Consider the following 15,572-nt stretch of genomic DNA (forward strand, 5'->3'; position numbering starts at 1 on the left):
GTTGTGGTTTTGGTTATGAATAATAAAAATATTTTTTTTTGGTTCTGGTTCCAGCAAAATATCATTTTCAGTCAATCACTAATCTTAAGACTTTTATCTATGGGTTTTTTTTATATTTTAAGTACTTTACTTAATAAAGAATTTAACCCAGCGCTTTAGCTATTATGAGATCACCAAAGTTGCCCTAATCCACCAGAACTCTTTTTTTGAGTTATATTCTGAGACTAATACTGTAATTTTTTTTTGAAATTTACCTCCTAATATGTAAAGCATTAACATACTAAAAAATTTTGCCTGATTGTTTCTAAAAAGTACCAAGTTTGTTTCATAAAATAATTAAAAAGTCACAAAGAAATTATTTATAAATTGTAAGTTTTGATAAGAAAAAGAAATGAAAATAATAAAAATGTTATAAAGAATTAAATCAAAGTCTTAACAATGTCAAGTACTAAACTAAATATGAGTTGTTTGCATTTAAAAAAGTGTGTGTTGCAGGCTAAGAACTTTTAATAAAATGGTATTTGGCATTTGACAAAAACAATAAGGTTTTTTTGTATACATTTACTACGTATGTTTAATTCAAATTTAACTATATTTTTGATCATGTTCTTTTTTTCCAAACAGTACGTGTATTTTCGATTTTACTGTTTAGTTGAAATGTTTGTTTTTAAAAACCATAAGAATTACAATTTTTATGTTTAAAAAAAAAACTTTTTTTTTTATCATGAAGTTAGTATAATGCCATTTCTTGTTTTATAAACCTAAAAAGATGTATAGGTCTAAATGGAAGATCAAGAACTAAATGAAAGGTCAAGAATTGTGATCCTTAGGATCATAAATGATTCATCATGACTTTTATTATTATTATTATTATTATTATTATTATTATTATAATTATTTTGACTCATTTGCAACAAGGCTGCAGCCAAGCAACCACTATTTAGTTGGGACTAGAAAACAAAGAATAAAGAGATTAAATTAAATATTTAAAGAATAAAGAGCAGAGCATTAATTTTGATTGATGGAACTAGAGATGATAGCTCCTTTGAGCAGCAACCATGATAGTATTTGTAGGAAAGAGAAAGAGATGCAACTTTACAAAATTGGAAGAGAGGCTCAAGCTTGGCAGATAACGAAAGTCCAATTATATTGGGTTTTTGGAACTTGTCTAGAAGAGAAAGAAAATCATAAGAAGAACCAACCCAAATAAGATAACAATATTCCATACAGAGATAAACAAGAGATTTGTAGAGGTAGAGAATGAAATCAGGAGTAAGAAAATGGCTAGCACAATAAAGAGAAGCAACCTTAGTAGATGCTAATTTATCAATCGATTGTATGTATGGTTTTTATGGGAGGTCAGTTGTGAACAATAATCCAAGAAGACATAAAGAGGACTCTTTGAATTGAGAGGATACCTTTTCATCAATATAGGAATGTTGACAGTATTGCAATAGTTGTTTGCAGTAAATGACAAAGTTTTATTGGAGTTAAAATTCACAAGCCATTGCAAGCCCCAACCTGTTACAGCAATTAGAAAGAAAAGTTTTTTTTGTCAAGACAGGAGTATAAAGATGAGTCATCAGCAAATAGAGCCACTTTAGATGTAAGGTTGTCAGGAAGATAATTAATGAAGATAAAAACAAAACTGGGCCATAAATAGAACCTTTAGACACCCCAGAAGTTACTGGAAATAAAGAAGAGTGTTAGCCTTCAAGGATAACTTTAATAAAGCAGTTAGAAAAAAATGATTTGATAATCTTAAAAACTTCCCTAGATACACCATATAAAGCTAGCTTATGGAGTAGACCAGCATGCCAACTTCTATTTAACTAATACAAAATAAAATCTTTTAGTCAAAGCAGTCAGCGAGTTGTAGAGCAAGTAGATCAAAAGCGGTTGTCTCACAGTAAGTTTATTAACTCAAGGTGGGATGTTAAAAATCTGTTGATTAAAGAAATAATAGCCTTATTAATATCAGATAGAAGATTGATTGGGCGGTAATTAGAGGGGTTAGTATGTTCTCCAGTGTTTTTTAAAATTGGAACAACAGATGCCATATTCTAGTAGATCAGACAATAATTGGAGGGATCAGTATGTTCTCCAGAGTTTTTTAAAAATAGGAACTGCAGATGCCATATTCCAGCAGGTTGTAAAATAAGATTCAATCAAGCACTTATTAAATAGTTTAAAGACAATTGAAAGGATTTCTGGAGAACACTTTTGTAAGATTAATGCGATTTTGTTAGTTTTAATGTGGTAATAGTAGAATGCTCACCTCATAAACAAAAAGTTCTGAGTTTGATCCCCACCATGTTCTGGTGGTACCACACTTAACTTGTTTCTCCATGCAGCTGCCTTGTTCGTCAAGATTTGTGTTTTGGAGTTATAGAGTTGAAAGAGGGTTGTAGGCACAACTTAAGTAGCCTCCTTGGCTGTAGTTGTCTTTATAGCCTTGGGTAGGTGAATTCAAATTAAAAAAACTATGACAAGAATGTTATCTTGACTACAACCTGTAGAAGAGTTTAATTGAGATATGACTTTAGCAATGGAAGCTGGAGTGATTAGAATCTCTAACAATGGGTTAACCTTTTTAACTAGAATGGAAGAAAGAGTATGACCATAAAATTCAAGAGTCAAATTAGAAAAAAAATTATTTGCAAATAGTTTAGCCTTATCCTTTAGAGAGGTAATAAGACCAGTTGCATGAATTAGAGATAGAATGTTAGACTTACCTTTGTTAATGGCGCTGTTGAAGATTTTTTTTTAGACTTAGAGCAAGAACATTGTCTAATTTTAGAATGTCACTATTATTTTAAATAAAGGAAACAGGAAAGTGTAATGATAATTTATGAGTTTTACTAGACTTGTCTTATCTTAATAAAATAAAAATGTGGTCTTGACTGATCCAATCCATCATTAGATCACACAATGTATAGAAAGTTTAATTTGATAACTGTTTTTTAAGTCACAGAAAATATTTCGTAGATGTCATAAAGCTATATACTAAAGTATGCTATATACATTAAGCATGTGCTTTTAAATGTTTTTTAATTTTTATTCAACATGATTTTCCAATTGTTTCCAAATGATTTTACCATTGTTTTTTCTTTCTTAGACCATCTTCAAAGCTTAAAAAATACTTTTCACTACTGCAACAGCTTCTTTGTTTAACAAAAAATGGTTTAGACATATTAAGTTTTAATTTTTAATTTCTGAATTTGAAAGGTGAATATGAATTTGTGAATATAAAGAATTTTTAAGCTATTTGTACTTTTGTTTAAAACTTGTGTTCTTTTGTTTTACACTTGTGTACTTTTGTTTAACACTTGTGTTTTCTTGGATGATTTCTTTAATGTTGCATGTTCACAATCTTTTTTAAATCTCTTTTTGTTTCTATTTGTAGAATTTGACAAACCTCATTCATTTCTATACACTTGAAACAACCAAGTTTATGTTTCTATCCAGGTGGACAAACCTATTTTTATGTTCCTATAAAAAGGACATCTTTTTCTATGTTCCTATAAAAGTGGAAAAACTTGTTTCTACGTTTTTATAAAATTGGAAAATTTATTTCTGTGTTCCTATACAATTGTAAAGGCTGTTTCTATAAAAGTGGATAAAACCTGTTTGTTAATATATAACAAAATAATGTTAACAATTCAAAATCAAGAAAAACATGAAATAGCTGACTTTAAAAAATGAGGTTCATTTTAGTTAATATGATACATTTATAAAACATCTTTTATTTGTAATGCAATTTTTTAGGTTTCCAATAAAAGTAACACTGCAAAAGCATTGTTTGATTATAGTGCAAGTATGAAATTTTATAGTTTATAATTCTGCATTTTGTTTAACTTATGATATTTTTTTTTGTTTTTTCATTTACTTGTTTTGTTATATTGCAATGCAGTGGCGCTTGTTCATTTGTTTCTAAATTAAATTATTTTAGTTTTAATTTTAACTGCATTTTATTTAGCTGATGACACTGAAATAACTTTTCTTCCTGGTGATTTGATAATAAATATTGAATTCATTGATGATGGGTGGTGGAGAGGTACTGGGCCAGATGGTACTTATGGCTTGTTTCCTGCTAACTATGTAGAACTTATTGAGGAAATATCGTCTGTCGCTTATGAAAAAAATACTCAACCATCATTTTCTTCTTCAGCTGTTCAAGAATCTACAAAAGCAGAAGCTTTTACAAGTCACAATGTTTGTTTTTATATTGAGTTTTTAGTTCTATTAATTTAATTTAAATGTCAAAATGTTTGCTTTTTTTGTTAATTTTTTTTTCCATTGTTTTTAGTCCTCATAATATTTATTGGAACATTTTTTTTTTCTTTTATATACTTAATTATTTTATATATATATATATATATATATATATATATATATATATATATATATATATATATATATATATATATATATATATATATTTATATATATATATATATATATATATATATATATATATATATATATATATATATATATATATATGTATATATATATATATATATATATATATATATATATATATATATATATATATATATATATATATATATATATATATATATAAGTGTTTTTGTTTTATTTTTTCTTATATATATATCGCGGTAGTGGTGTAGTGGTAAAGCGTTCGCTTCATAAGCGAGAAGTTCCGAGTTCAATCCCCACCACGTCCCTGGAAGTTCCGCGCTCAACTTGTTTCTCCGCGCAGCGGCCTTGTTCGTCAAGGTCCGTGTTTTGGAGTTATAGAGTTGAGAGAGGGTTATAACCACTATTAAGTAGCCTCCTCATCTGTAGTGGCCTTCTCAGCCTTGAGGAGGTGAATAACAAAAAAAAAAAATAGTATATATAAGTGTTTTTGTTTTATTTTTTCTTATATATATAAGTGTTTTTGTTTGATTCTTCATTTATTTGCTTTTTACTTTAGGTATATGATGTTGCATCTGTTAGGAAAGCAATAGCTCTCTACGACTACCAAGCTGGTTAAAAAGCTTTTTTAACCTTCTATGCTGTATTTTATATATATATATATATATATATATATATATATATATATATATATATATATACACAGTGGCGATAATATAAATAGCACACTTTCATGATCAGTTGGTTTAAAATGTTGATATCAAGTTTTATGTTTTTATAGCATTTGCTGTTATTTTTTATAGCATGAACAATGCTTACTTTTTGAACAGAACTACTCATTAAACTTTTTCAACTATCAAAATTCCTTGTTTTGAGTCATTTTAGCAGTCGCGTTTAAATTTTTGAGGTCGTTTTAAATAGCACACATTTATTTTTAAAAATAAACCAAAGTTCTTATATTTTATCAAAAGAAAACCATTATACTCAGTATTTTAAGGATAAACTTGTAATTCATTTTTCAAAAATCATATTCTTTCAACTATGGAATGAGGTAAGCATGGAACAGCTGTCTTTCAAGGACAAGTACAGGCATTTCAAGATCAAGAATTGAACAACTCTGAAATAGCTAGAAGATTGGGTTGTTATTGTAAAAAAGTTATCAATGCTATTAATTTATTTAACAGTACTGGTTCATTAAGCAACATAAAACGCAAGTCTCGCGAATGAAAAATATCGCTAAGCTAAATGCTTTTGCTGACACACCAAAAATTAAACATCAAAATGTTCAAAATTTACAAGTCAATCTGTCTGTCACCACTGTCATAAGTTGCTTATGCAAAAATAAGCTATTTGGAAGAGTTGCCCGAGAAAAACCATTGGACTTAAAATGTAATCTTGTCAGTCGTTTGAAGTTTGCAAAACAGTACGTACACAAAGAGTTACGTTTTTTGAAAAATGTGCTTTAGACTAATGAGTCTAAGTTCAATTGCTTTGGATCCGACGGAAAACAATGTCTGTTGTCCCCAAAACTAAGAACTCAGTCATTGTTATACTTTAAAGACTGTAAAACACAGTGGTGGCATGGTGATTGTTTGGGGCAGTTTTTTATGGTGTGACGTGGGCTCATTGCATAGAATTCAAGGGACAATGGATCAACACATGTACAAAGAAATACTAGAAAACGTCGTGTTGCCTTATGCCAAAGAAAATTTTCCTTCTGTTTGAATATTCCAACAAGACAACGACCCAAAGCACACCCCCAAAAGTGTTAAAATGTGGTTTAATGCTAACAAAATCGATGTTTTGGAGTGGCCCGCACAGTCACTAGACCCTAATCAGATAGAAAATTTGTGGAAGGAAGTTGACAGAAACATAAATCAATCAACTGTCACAAATTTAGACCAATTTTAGATCAAAATAAAGGCTGCTTGGGACGCCATTACGCCTTAACAATGCCCAAAATTGATCTTGTCAATGGGCCATTGTTGTAAAGCAGTTATTGACTCAAAAGGATGCACCACTAAATATTAGTTTACCTCAAATAAAGTTTTTTTTAACTATTTATACAAAGAACTTCTATAATTTTTATAGCAAAGGGACAAAATGATAATTCCTTAACAGAGTGTGCTATTTAAATTGGCCTCTTATTCTGTACCTCAAAATTATTTATATGATCGAATTCTTTCAAGTTAATTTATTTTTTCACTCAGTAATGTTATCTTCTGAAACTAAAATTTTATTAGGCTAAAAAATTAAGATCTCAAAAACTCAGATCGCTAGAAAATATATCATTACATATTTAACATCAATCTGCGCTATTTATTTTGTCGCAATTGTATATATATATATATATATATATATATATATATATATATATATATATATATATATATATATATATATATATATATATATATATATATATATATATATATATATATATATATATAATATATATATATACACATGTATAATATATATATATTATATATATATATATTATACATGTGTATAATATATATATGTATATATATAATATATATATATATACACATGTATAATATACATTTTTTTTTTTTAATTTTACAAATGTTTAAATGTTTTACAGCTGACAACACAGAAATTTCTTTTGATCCTAATGACATTATTACACATATTGAGGTAATTGATGAAGGTTGGTGGAGAGGCATAAATCCTAGTGGTGATTACGGCTTATTCCCTTCTAATTATGTTGAAGAAATACATGAAAGTCTTCCCTCACCAAAACCACTTGGTGATATTAGAGCACGTGCCTTATACGACTATCAAGCCGGTAGATTATTTTAAACTTTTTTACATTACAAATAAATGTTAAATTTATAATAAGCAAAAATGTTTGTAAAAAAATGGCATTATATTTTTTTGATTTATGTGTAAAAAATGTATATTTTGTCAGATTATATACTTTTTCAATACACAGTAAGGAATTAGTCTTAAAATATTTTACCTACCACTGATAAAGAGAACTAATAATGTTAAAAGCAAATGATATTTCTAAAACTAATGATATAAAAATTAAATTTTGTTTTTGGGTAGGCTTCAAGAAGAAAGATTATTTCTTCTCTTTTAACCATGGGTTAACCTGCAAATTTATTTTTGGGTTAACTAGTGTTAAAAAGTGGGTCAAAGAGTGTCTTTATGACCTTTTTTATTTATTACATATTTATATAGTACAAAAAATAAAAATTAGTGGCAAAAAATGGATAAGTTTTAACCTGTAAAATATATTTATTATAACCTAACATATTCAAAAAACTTTCTTTATTACTATGAGATCAACCTTGAAAAAAAACAAAAAATAAAATTGATAACTTTGACGTACTGTTCAAATAATTTTTGTGCTCATTGCACCACTTTTATCTTTTTTTGCAATTGATTTCACATGCAGGTTTTTTACTTTTCACATGGTACTTTTATGTGATAAAATATTGTTTCACTTTAGAATATTTAAGGCTTTTAAGATTTAAGGTACGAATCTGACTTTATCTCACAGCATATAGTTGCTATGGTTACTATACAGCACATGCTTACTACACAGCCAACGCTCTTTTTTGACTTTGTTAAGAATGTTGCAATTTTCATTTTTTGAAGTTATGCTTTTTTTGTCTTTTTTTTTTATAAAATAAAGTATTAATTGTTAAAGATGCAATAAAATAAGAATTGTTAGGTTTGGAGCTTTGTAATTTTTTAATAAAAATTTAGTTTTATGATGGAGTTTAAATATAATTTCAGTTTGTCTATTTGAAAGTTTTTTGGGTTTTCGATCTGATATAATAGTAAATTTTTTTATATAAGCATAGTAAGCATCTTTTGGATATTTGAGTAGAGAGACACAGATTTTAGGATAGGCTCTATCAATTAATTTTTTTATTTAGTTTAATGCATCTTAGAACATTTTTCACATACATACCTCATGTAATATATTTCATAACTTAATTTTATTATATCTATATATTTTTGTATGTTTGTGCATATATATATATATATATATATATATATATTCTGTTCTTGTTTTCAGCTGACGACTCAGAAATCACATTCGACCCTGATGATATTATCATAAATATTGAAAAAATTGACGAGGGCTGGTGGAAAGGAATGGGACCTGATGGTAACATAGGTCTTTTTCCTGCCAATTATGTTGAGTTATTGTAGATATATCATATGAATATGTTATTTTTTAAAAAATTAATAAAAAAAATTTTTATTTTATTTGTCGTGTTATTTTAATTTATTTCAAGTTGTGTAAAAAGTGAAATCACAAAATATCTTATGTGCTTTTTTATTATGTTTTAGTTATTATGTAGTGTGTTTTTTATCTACGTTTACTATGTTTTTTATATTTCTCTGATTTTGTATTTCATTAAATAAGATTAAAAACATATATAATATGTCTATGCGCGTGTGCTTATGTAGATAAATATTAAACTACATTTTTTAGATGTTCAATAATTCTTGAATGTAAAAAATATTTTCTTTTTTATAAAGTTTTTTAATAGCTTGTTTTATCTACTTGTTCGTTTCAGAAGGTAAATATTTTATCAGAAAGCTTCCAAAGATTTTTTTTTTTTTTTGGCTGCTAATATATATATTTGGAGTCAAAAATAAATATATATATATGTATGTATCTGTATATATATATATATATATATATATATATATATATATATATATATATATATATATATATATATATATATATATATATATATATATATATATATATATATGTATCTATATATATATATATATATATATATGTATCTATATATATATATATATATATATATATATATATATGTATGTATATATATATATATATATATATATATATATATATATATATATATATATATATATATTTATATACACTAAGCAAAAAAATAAATGGCACAAACTTTTTTTTTGAAAAAATTTGTATAAAATGATTAAAAAACGGTAGTTGATCTTTGTTTTCAAGGGAAAAAACTATGAATTATTTGATTTAATAATTATTATATTTAAGTATCCTATTCAAAAATTGTTAAATATAAGTTCATATGACGTATAAAAATCAACTGTACTTATATTGATCAAATATTTTCTCGCAAAAAAAATGGCACGAATAAGAAAAATTCCAAAATTAGACAAAAAATTAGTATATCAATATTTAGTAGGGCCACCCTTTGCCAGAAAAACTGCTTGCAGATGTCGAGGCAACGATTCCACAAGAGATTTGGTTTCTTCTGGAGTGATTTTCTCCTATGCTTCGACTATTAAGTTCATTTTATTACTTAATCTCAGCCACAGCTGTTGGGAATTAAAAGCATAAAAATACTTAATCAATTCTGTTAATACACTTTAGTTATAAAATGCCAAGAAACAAGGTTGGTGTTTTTCGCAAGATTTTTGAAACATATGCTAATGCAGTAAATTTTGTGCTTGAACAAAAAATAAGTCTAATTAAAGCTGCAAGACATTAAAAAATCAACTTTAATATATCAGTTGAAGCAGTATAAAAAATCAGGAAATTGCAAATACTCAATTTCACAAACAAAACTAAAAAAGTATTCTCAACAAAAGAATTAATTTTGGTAAACCACTTGCAGATGCTGCAATTATGCATTATGAACTTACATTAAAGCAGATCATGTTATTTGCATATGAGAAAGGTTTAACAAATCATAAGAAAATTGAAACTTTATGGATGAGTAATAAAAGTGCTGTTGTATAATGGCTGAAAGTATTTTCCCAAAAGACATAATAATAAGTTATCTCTATCTAAACACAGCCTACAAGTCTTGGTAGATCTTCTGCGTTCAATAAAGAAACCGTAAGAACTGTATATAGAAATTACAAAAATGTTTTAGAATGTTATCATTTTGAACCATCAAACATTTAGAACTGCGATGAAACAGGAGTTACCACAGTCCACGTACCACCAAAAATTCTAGCTCCAAATAGAAAAATAAAAATAGGGAGCATGACTGAAATTTTTTTTACTGATATTGGCTTTCCTGCCAGTTTACCATCAACATTGTCTATTGTTTAAGTGGAAATGGCTCTTGTGAGTTTACCATCAATATCATTCATTGTTTCACCTGAAATAATACAACCTCATCCCAAAACCAAGTTAAGAAAAAAAAGTTCTACAAAAAGGTGTAAGGAAAATCGCGTATTTTAACTGATACACCTGAAATTAAGCTTATTCTAGATTCAAAATTTGATAACCAACAATGTAAGAAGTCCTCTTCAAGAAAAAGAAAAAAAAGTGCAAAGCATATTACTTTTTGTCAGTCTGACAATATTATTAAAAAAATATTAAAAAGTTCCGAACATTGCATAATTCTTTAATAGTGACATTTTGGTCAAAAGAACAACACGCATCGGTCAAAGGTACAACGTAGTGTTATATCTTTGACCAATGTATCTTTTAATGAAGTCAAAAATAAATGTTTCTAGGCATTGGTTTTCAAACAAAAATGGAACAAATTTCTAGCTAACATATTTTTCTTTATGAAAAATTAAATTTTTTTATTTTAACATTAAAATTTTGCGCCACAGTTTCTTTCATGAGTATTGATAATATTCTAACAACGTCAAAAATTGAATAGTGTTTTAATTAGATAAAAACCGCTAATTACTGCATATAAATTTACGCTAATTATACTGATTCCTGTTATCACCACATAAATTTGGTTCAAAAAATACAAAGCAACTTTAAATTCGCTACCAACATCTTAGAAATCTTTTGGTATGCTCATATTACCAAGATGCTGATATTACCCAAACATACCCTATCATTTCACACCTCTTACAATAATAAATGTATAAATTATAATTTTTTAAATATTTACCTTTATCAGCTTCATTAAAATTTATCACTTTAAAAAACATTTTAACTAGTCTTTAGAAAGCCTATATACTCAGTATATAGGCTCTCTGGTCTACATTTGTTAATGATAATAATGAACTTTGTATATATTTTGCAGCTACTGTTGTTGCTAAAATAACGTTATAAGTACTCGCTAACTATTCAGCATTGCTTAATTTGTTTTGTTTGTTTTAATTGTGAGTAAACAGGTGGAAAATATATTTATATGGGATTTGTTGAAAACATTTTGGTTTTTAGAACTATTGTTCCTTCTTTACGAATGTAATCTTTTATTTTTAAATAGGTATTTTATAATTAGCTGTAGTGGCGTTCGTCATTAATTTATTATATCTTTAGATAATTTATATAAGTTTAATAAAATCTACTTACACTTATTTGCGTAACTGTAAGTACATTTCAAACTTCAAACGTAATTTTCTTTCGGGGAACGTAATAAATTTCTTTTGAAAGCTACATTAAACCTTCCTTAACTGAATGAATTTAAATAATTATAACAAATGGTTTTAAGAGGCGCATATCTTTAATTTGCTGCGAGGAATTCTGTTGCTTAAAGCTATATAAAGTTGTCATTAATGTTATTGTATTCATAAAAATTTGTTTAAACTGTTTCTTTACCGGCTAGACCAGTTCTCGTTTAGGAAAAAAGGTGACGCTAGATCTCATTGCTTTGTTGAATTTGCATATTTTATAATGATTTGAAAATATATGCTTCTTCCTGATGAATCTACTGAAGAAGAAACAACTTGTTGAAGACAAAAATCAGATAGGTGTTTTTACTAATTTATATATATATATATATATATATATATATATATATATATATATTATATATATATATATATATATATATATATATATATATATATATATACATTTTCATAAGCTTGTCGTTGCGTATCACTACCAGTTTATTTTATGCAAGATGTGCCGATATCAAAATTAATATGTACTTCATTTGGCATTAACGCTTACCTAATTTATTGTTTTAAAAGAAAGAAGTTACTTATTTCCTAAATTAGTTTATTATGTATTCACTAAAAAATAATTTAATTTTTTTATGGGAAAAAGTTTTTTTACATAATTTATAATTTGTTTAATACAGTCTTTTTGTCATTTTATAATTCAACTATTTAGATAAGCTTTATTGCTAATTTTTTTTCCTGATAACTTTCAATGCAGTCTATGCCTATGTCTAGATGTGTCTAAGATCTATTGCCTACTCAGCTTCTTCACTTTCATATATTATATTATTATTACATCTATATTATATGTTAATGTTTATATGTTATATTGCTTATATGTTTATATATTATTGTTATAACTATTCAGTAAATTAAATCTACATTACTTAATATGTTTGTTTACTTTTTTATACCCTTGTGATATTTATTCTGAAAAGCAGTTCATATTGTTAGCAGGCTGTAAATATTTTTCATTATCATATTTTACTCTGTCACGACTAAAATATCAAACTGAAGAAAGTAATAACAATAAAAAATTGAGAATATATATTTTTTTATTTTTATTTGAATTCATATAAAATCACTAATATTAAAAATTTAATGATAAAAAATAAATCAAAAACCAGTTGAATCTTCAAGAAGCTTTAAAGTTGCAACGTCACGCAAACGATCATCTTTGAGCTTACGAATTAATTCTCCATAAATAGTCATATTTTTTTTTCGAACGAATTCTAAATATTCACGTTCGCGAAAAGTTAACATTTCATATACTTTTTTTGCTTCAGATCCCTGATAAAGGAATCCTACTAAAATGAAATGATTAACTAGCTTCCAAAGAAAACCTATCGAACTTATAATCATTCCTATTATATACAAAAACCATAAAATGACCAGAACATACTGGTAAAGAATATTCTGAGATATTTCGCACACAAATCGATGGTTGTTGAATGTTGTCTGTTTAATATCTTGACTTATTTCAAGTAAGTCACAGAAACCAAAATTTGGCAATAGAACTTCTCCGGCTTTATAGGAACCTCGGCTTGCAGTGTAATCATAAGATTCTTGGTTAGTTCCTTTACTCCACCCTAACCACTTAAAACCATAGCTCCCAAAGTCATTGTTAATAAGACCATCAGTGACCGTGAATGCAACAACGTTTACAATAAGATAACTTAACTTTACTCCCAAATTTCCAAAGAGACGCATGCGCATTCTGTTTGGTGGGTTTATCTGGTAATTAAAGTAGTTTTTCACTAAATCGTCAATGTTTACGTTTATGGCTTTAATGCTAGTTCTCAAGCTGATCAAGTCGGTATTTACGAAACGGAAAACAATGTACGGAAAATAGTAAAGCAAACCGAGACTGGCAATATAAAAAGGAAACCATTGGTACTGTAAATAAAAAGTTTTTGTCATTGGAATGCAGTTTTTTTCGCTAGATTTGCAAAGAGTACCATCCTCAAACATTCCGTCTTGATATATATCTTTTGGTACGCCGTAATAGCCAAGAAGACCAGGAACTCGTTTAAGCTCTTTGTAAATATAAAAACCTAAAACACAGGTTGAATTTGTTCACAGTTTTAAAACAGTTATTAAATATTTTCATACTAAATTTTTCAATTTTTTTATTAAAAAATTTGTTTGTAATTTATGTGAAGCAGCGTCGTACTTATACTTATACAACTCGGATTTATAATTTAACCCCGACCGATCCTTCAAGAATTATAAATTAATTAGAAACATTAGGTGGTTTTTGCGTAAAAAATTTTAAAAACAAACCATGTAAGAAAGTTGACTCAACTACTAGGAATAAGCTCGATAGTTTGATGGACTGGAAATAAGCCAGGAATAGGTAGTTCGAAGGACTATAACTATTAAACAAAGCTTTTTAAAAGACTTTAAGACTTATTGAAAAATGCTAGCCATAGCTTTTTACATAAAACATTACCACATAAAATGCGATATCGAATTGTGTGAATAAACGGCTTTTCGTTGCTTTAATTGCAATATTAGATTTATCAGAAGAAAAAAATTTAAATAAAAAATGAATTTAGAAAATTTTTTTAAAAGAATATATATATATATATATATATATATATATATATATATATATATATATATATATATATATATATATATATATGTGTATATACATATATATATATATGTATATACATATATGTATATATATACGAGTTTACCTTGGATCCAACATCCCTGTGCAACATAACCCTTATCTATTCCAGCTGATGCCGGAACAATACATGTAATTGTATCTTTAAACCAATTTAAACCAAGTAAAAATGATGCAACCATTGCCATTTTCACCATAAAAATACGATTAAATTGATCTGTAAACGTATCATGTCTTGGTTTGAACTTAATTGTAAGTAACGACTTAAGGTTTCCAGTAATGATAGACATTTTTTAAAAATATTTGAAAGTATCTTTTCAAAGCAAAGCAGTTACTATTTAGGTGCTGTCTTCTACTCTTTTATAAGTGAATAGAATTTCAAGTGCTAGCAATCATTTATAGGCTTGATGTTTCTTTAAAATGATTGGCTGTAACCTCTAATTCCGTAATCGAAATAATTCAAAAACAACGTGAGATTTGAACTTTTATTTTATTTAATAAATATTCTTTTGTGCGAAAGTTTTGACAGTCAATGCATGACATTACAAAGATCCTGGTTGTTGCCATGCATAAAATAAAAAAAATTAAGCGTTATTTGATTAAACACTCCAGACATTAATTAAAATGTTTTGTTTATTTATCCGAGTCAGTAAATCCTTGTCAAGTCTTTCTTTTCAAAAACTTATTACTTTCATTTTACACGTCTAAACTGTTGATCCGCGTTATGTTTGAGAATAATACAATTACAATTTTTTTTATACATGATTAACATCTCCATTACTGCCATATTTTGAATACAAAGTTTTATTTAAAAACAATAAATTAAAAAAAAATTAATTAAATAAAAACAACCAAAAATATTATAAACAAATTATAAAAAAGCTTTTTTGTTGTTGTTATTTTTTAACTTACAATTTTATCCCTTTTTTTTAATTGAAAATTTCCTTCATTAATTAAATCTGCAAATAAAAGTTTAATTTTTTTTATAATTCTGGATAAGACAAATGACTTTCTTATTTTTATTTTAGATGCACTTTAGCTTAATTAAGTTACATTTGCTAAAGAACAGTGTTTCGTTCTCGTGTGTTTTTGTCTCAATGTGAGACATACAAATAAATAAGATCTTTGTTGTAAATCAGACCTGTCTGATATACGACAATGATTTTATTTATTT

The 15,572-nt window shown here is 26.7% G+C and overlaps 2 protein-coding genes across 4 annotated transcripts in view; one reads left to right on the forward strand and one right to left on the reverse strand.

Moving 5' to 3' along the window:
* The window catches only part of LOC100203856 (drebrin-like protein B), a 66,112-nt gene extending 57,475 nt beyond the window's left edge, over nucleotides 1-8,637 (forward strand). For all 3 annotated transcript variants that reach the window (XM_065793907.1, XM_065793908.1, XM_065793909.1), the window contains exons 12-16: nucleotides 3,769-3,817; nucleotides 3,980-4,215; nucleotides 4,946-5,000; nucleotides 6,995-7,198; nucleotides 8,444-8,637. In XM_065793907.1, the coding sequence (XP_065649979.1) occupies nucleotides 3,769-3,817; nucleotides 3,980-4,215; nucleotides 4,946-5,000; nucleotides 6,995-7,198; nucleotides 8,444-8,580 (681 nt within the window). In that variant the 3' untranslated portion in view covers nucleotides 8,581-8,637. The remainder of the gene's footprint in view (nucleotides 1-3,768; nucleotides 3,818-3,979; nucleotides 4,216-4,945; nucleotides 5,001-6,994; nucleotides 7,199-8,443) is intronic.
* A 4,160-nt stretch (nucleotides 8,638-12,797) lies between these two features.
* LOC100209836 (innexin inx2) lies at nucleotides 12,798-15,020 on the reverse strand. Its single transcript, XM_065793910.1, has 2 exons — nucleotides 14,466-15,020; nucleotides 12,798-13,814 (listed from the first exon to the last, which is right to left on the reverse strand). The coding sequence occupies exons 1-2, from the start codon at nucleotides 14,686-14,688 to the stop codon at nucleotides 12,877-12,879; spliced, it is 1,161 nt and encodes a 386-aa protein (XP_065649982.1). The 5' UTR covers nucleotides 14,689-15,020; the 3' UTR covers nucleotides 12,798-12,876.
* Between the last annotated feature and the right edge of the window lie 552 nt (nucleotides 15,021-15,572).

The sequence above is a fragment of the Hydra vulgaris genome, chromosome 03, assembly GCF_038396675.1.
Source record: "Hydra vulgaris chromosome 03, alternate assembly HydraT2T_AEP".
In the NCBI taxonomy this organism is placed as follows: domain Eukaryota; kingdom Metazoa; phylum Cnidaria; class Hydrozoa; order Anthoathecata; family Hydridae; genus Hydra; species Hydra vulgaris.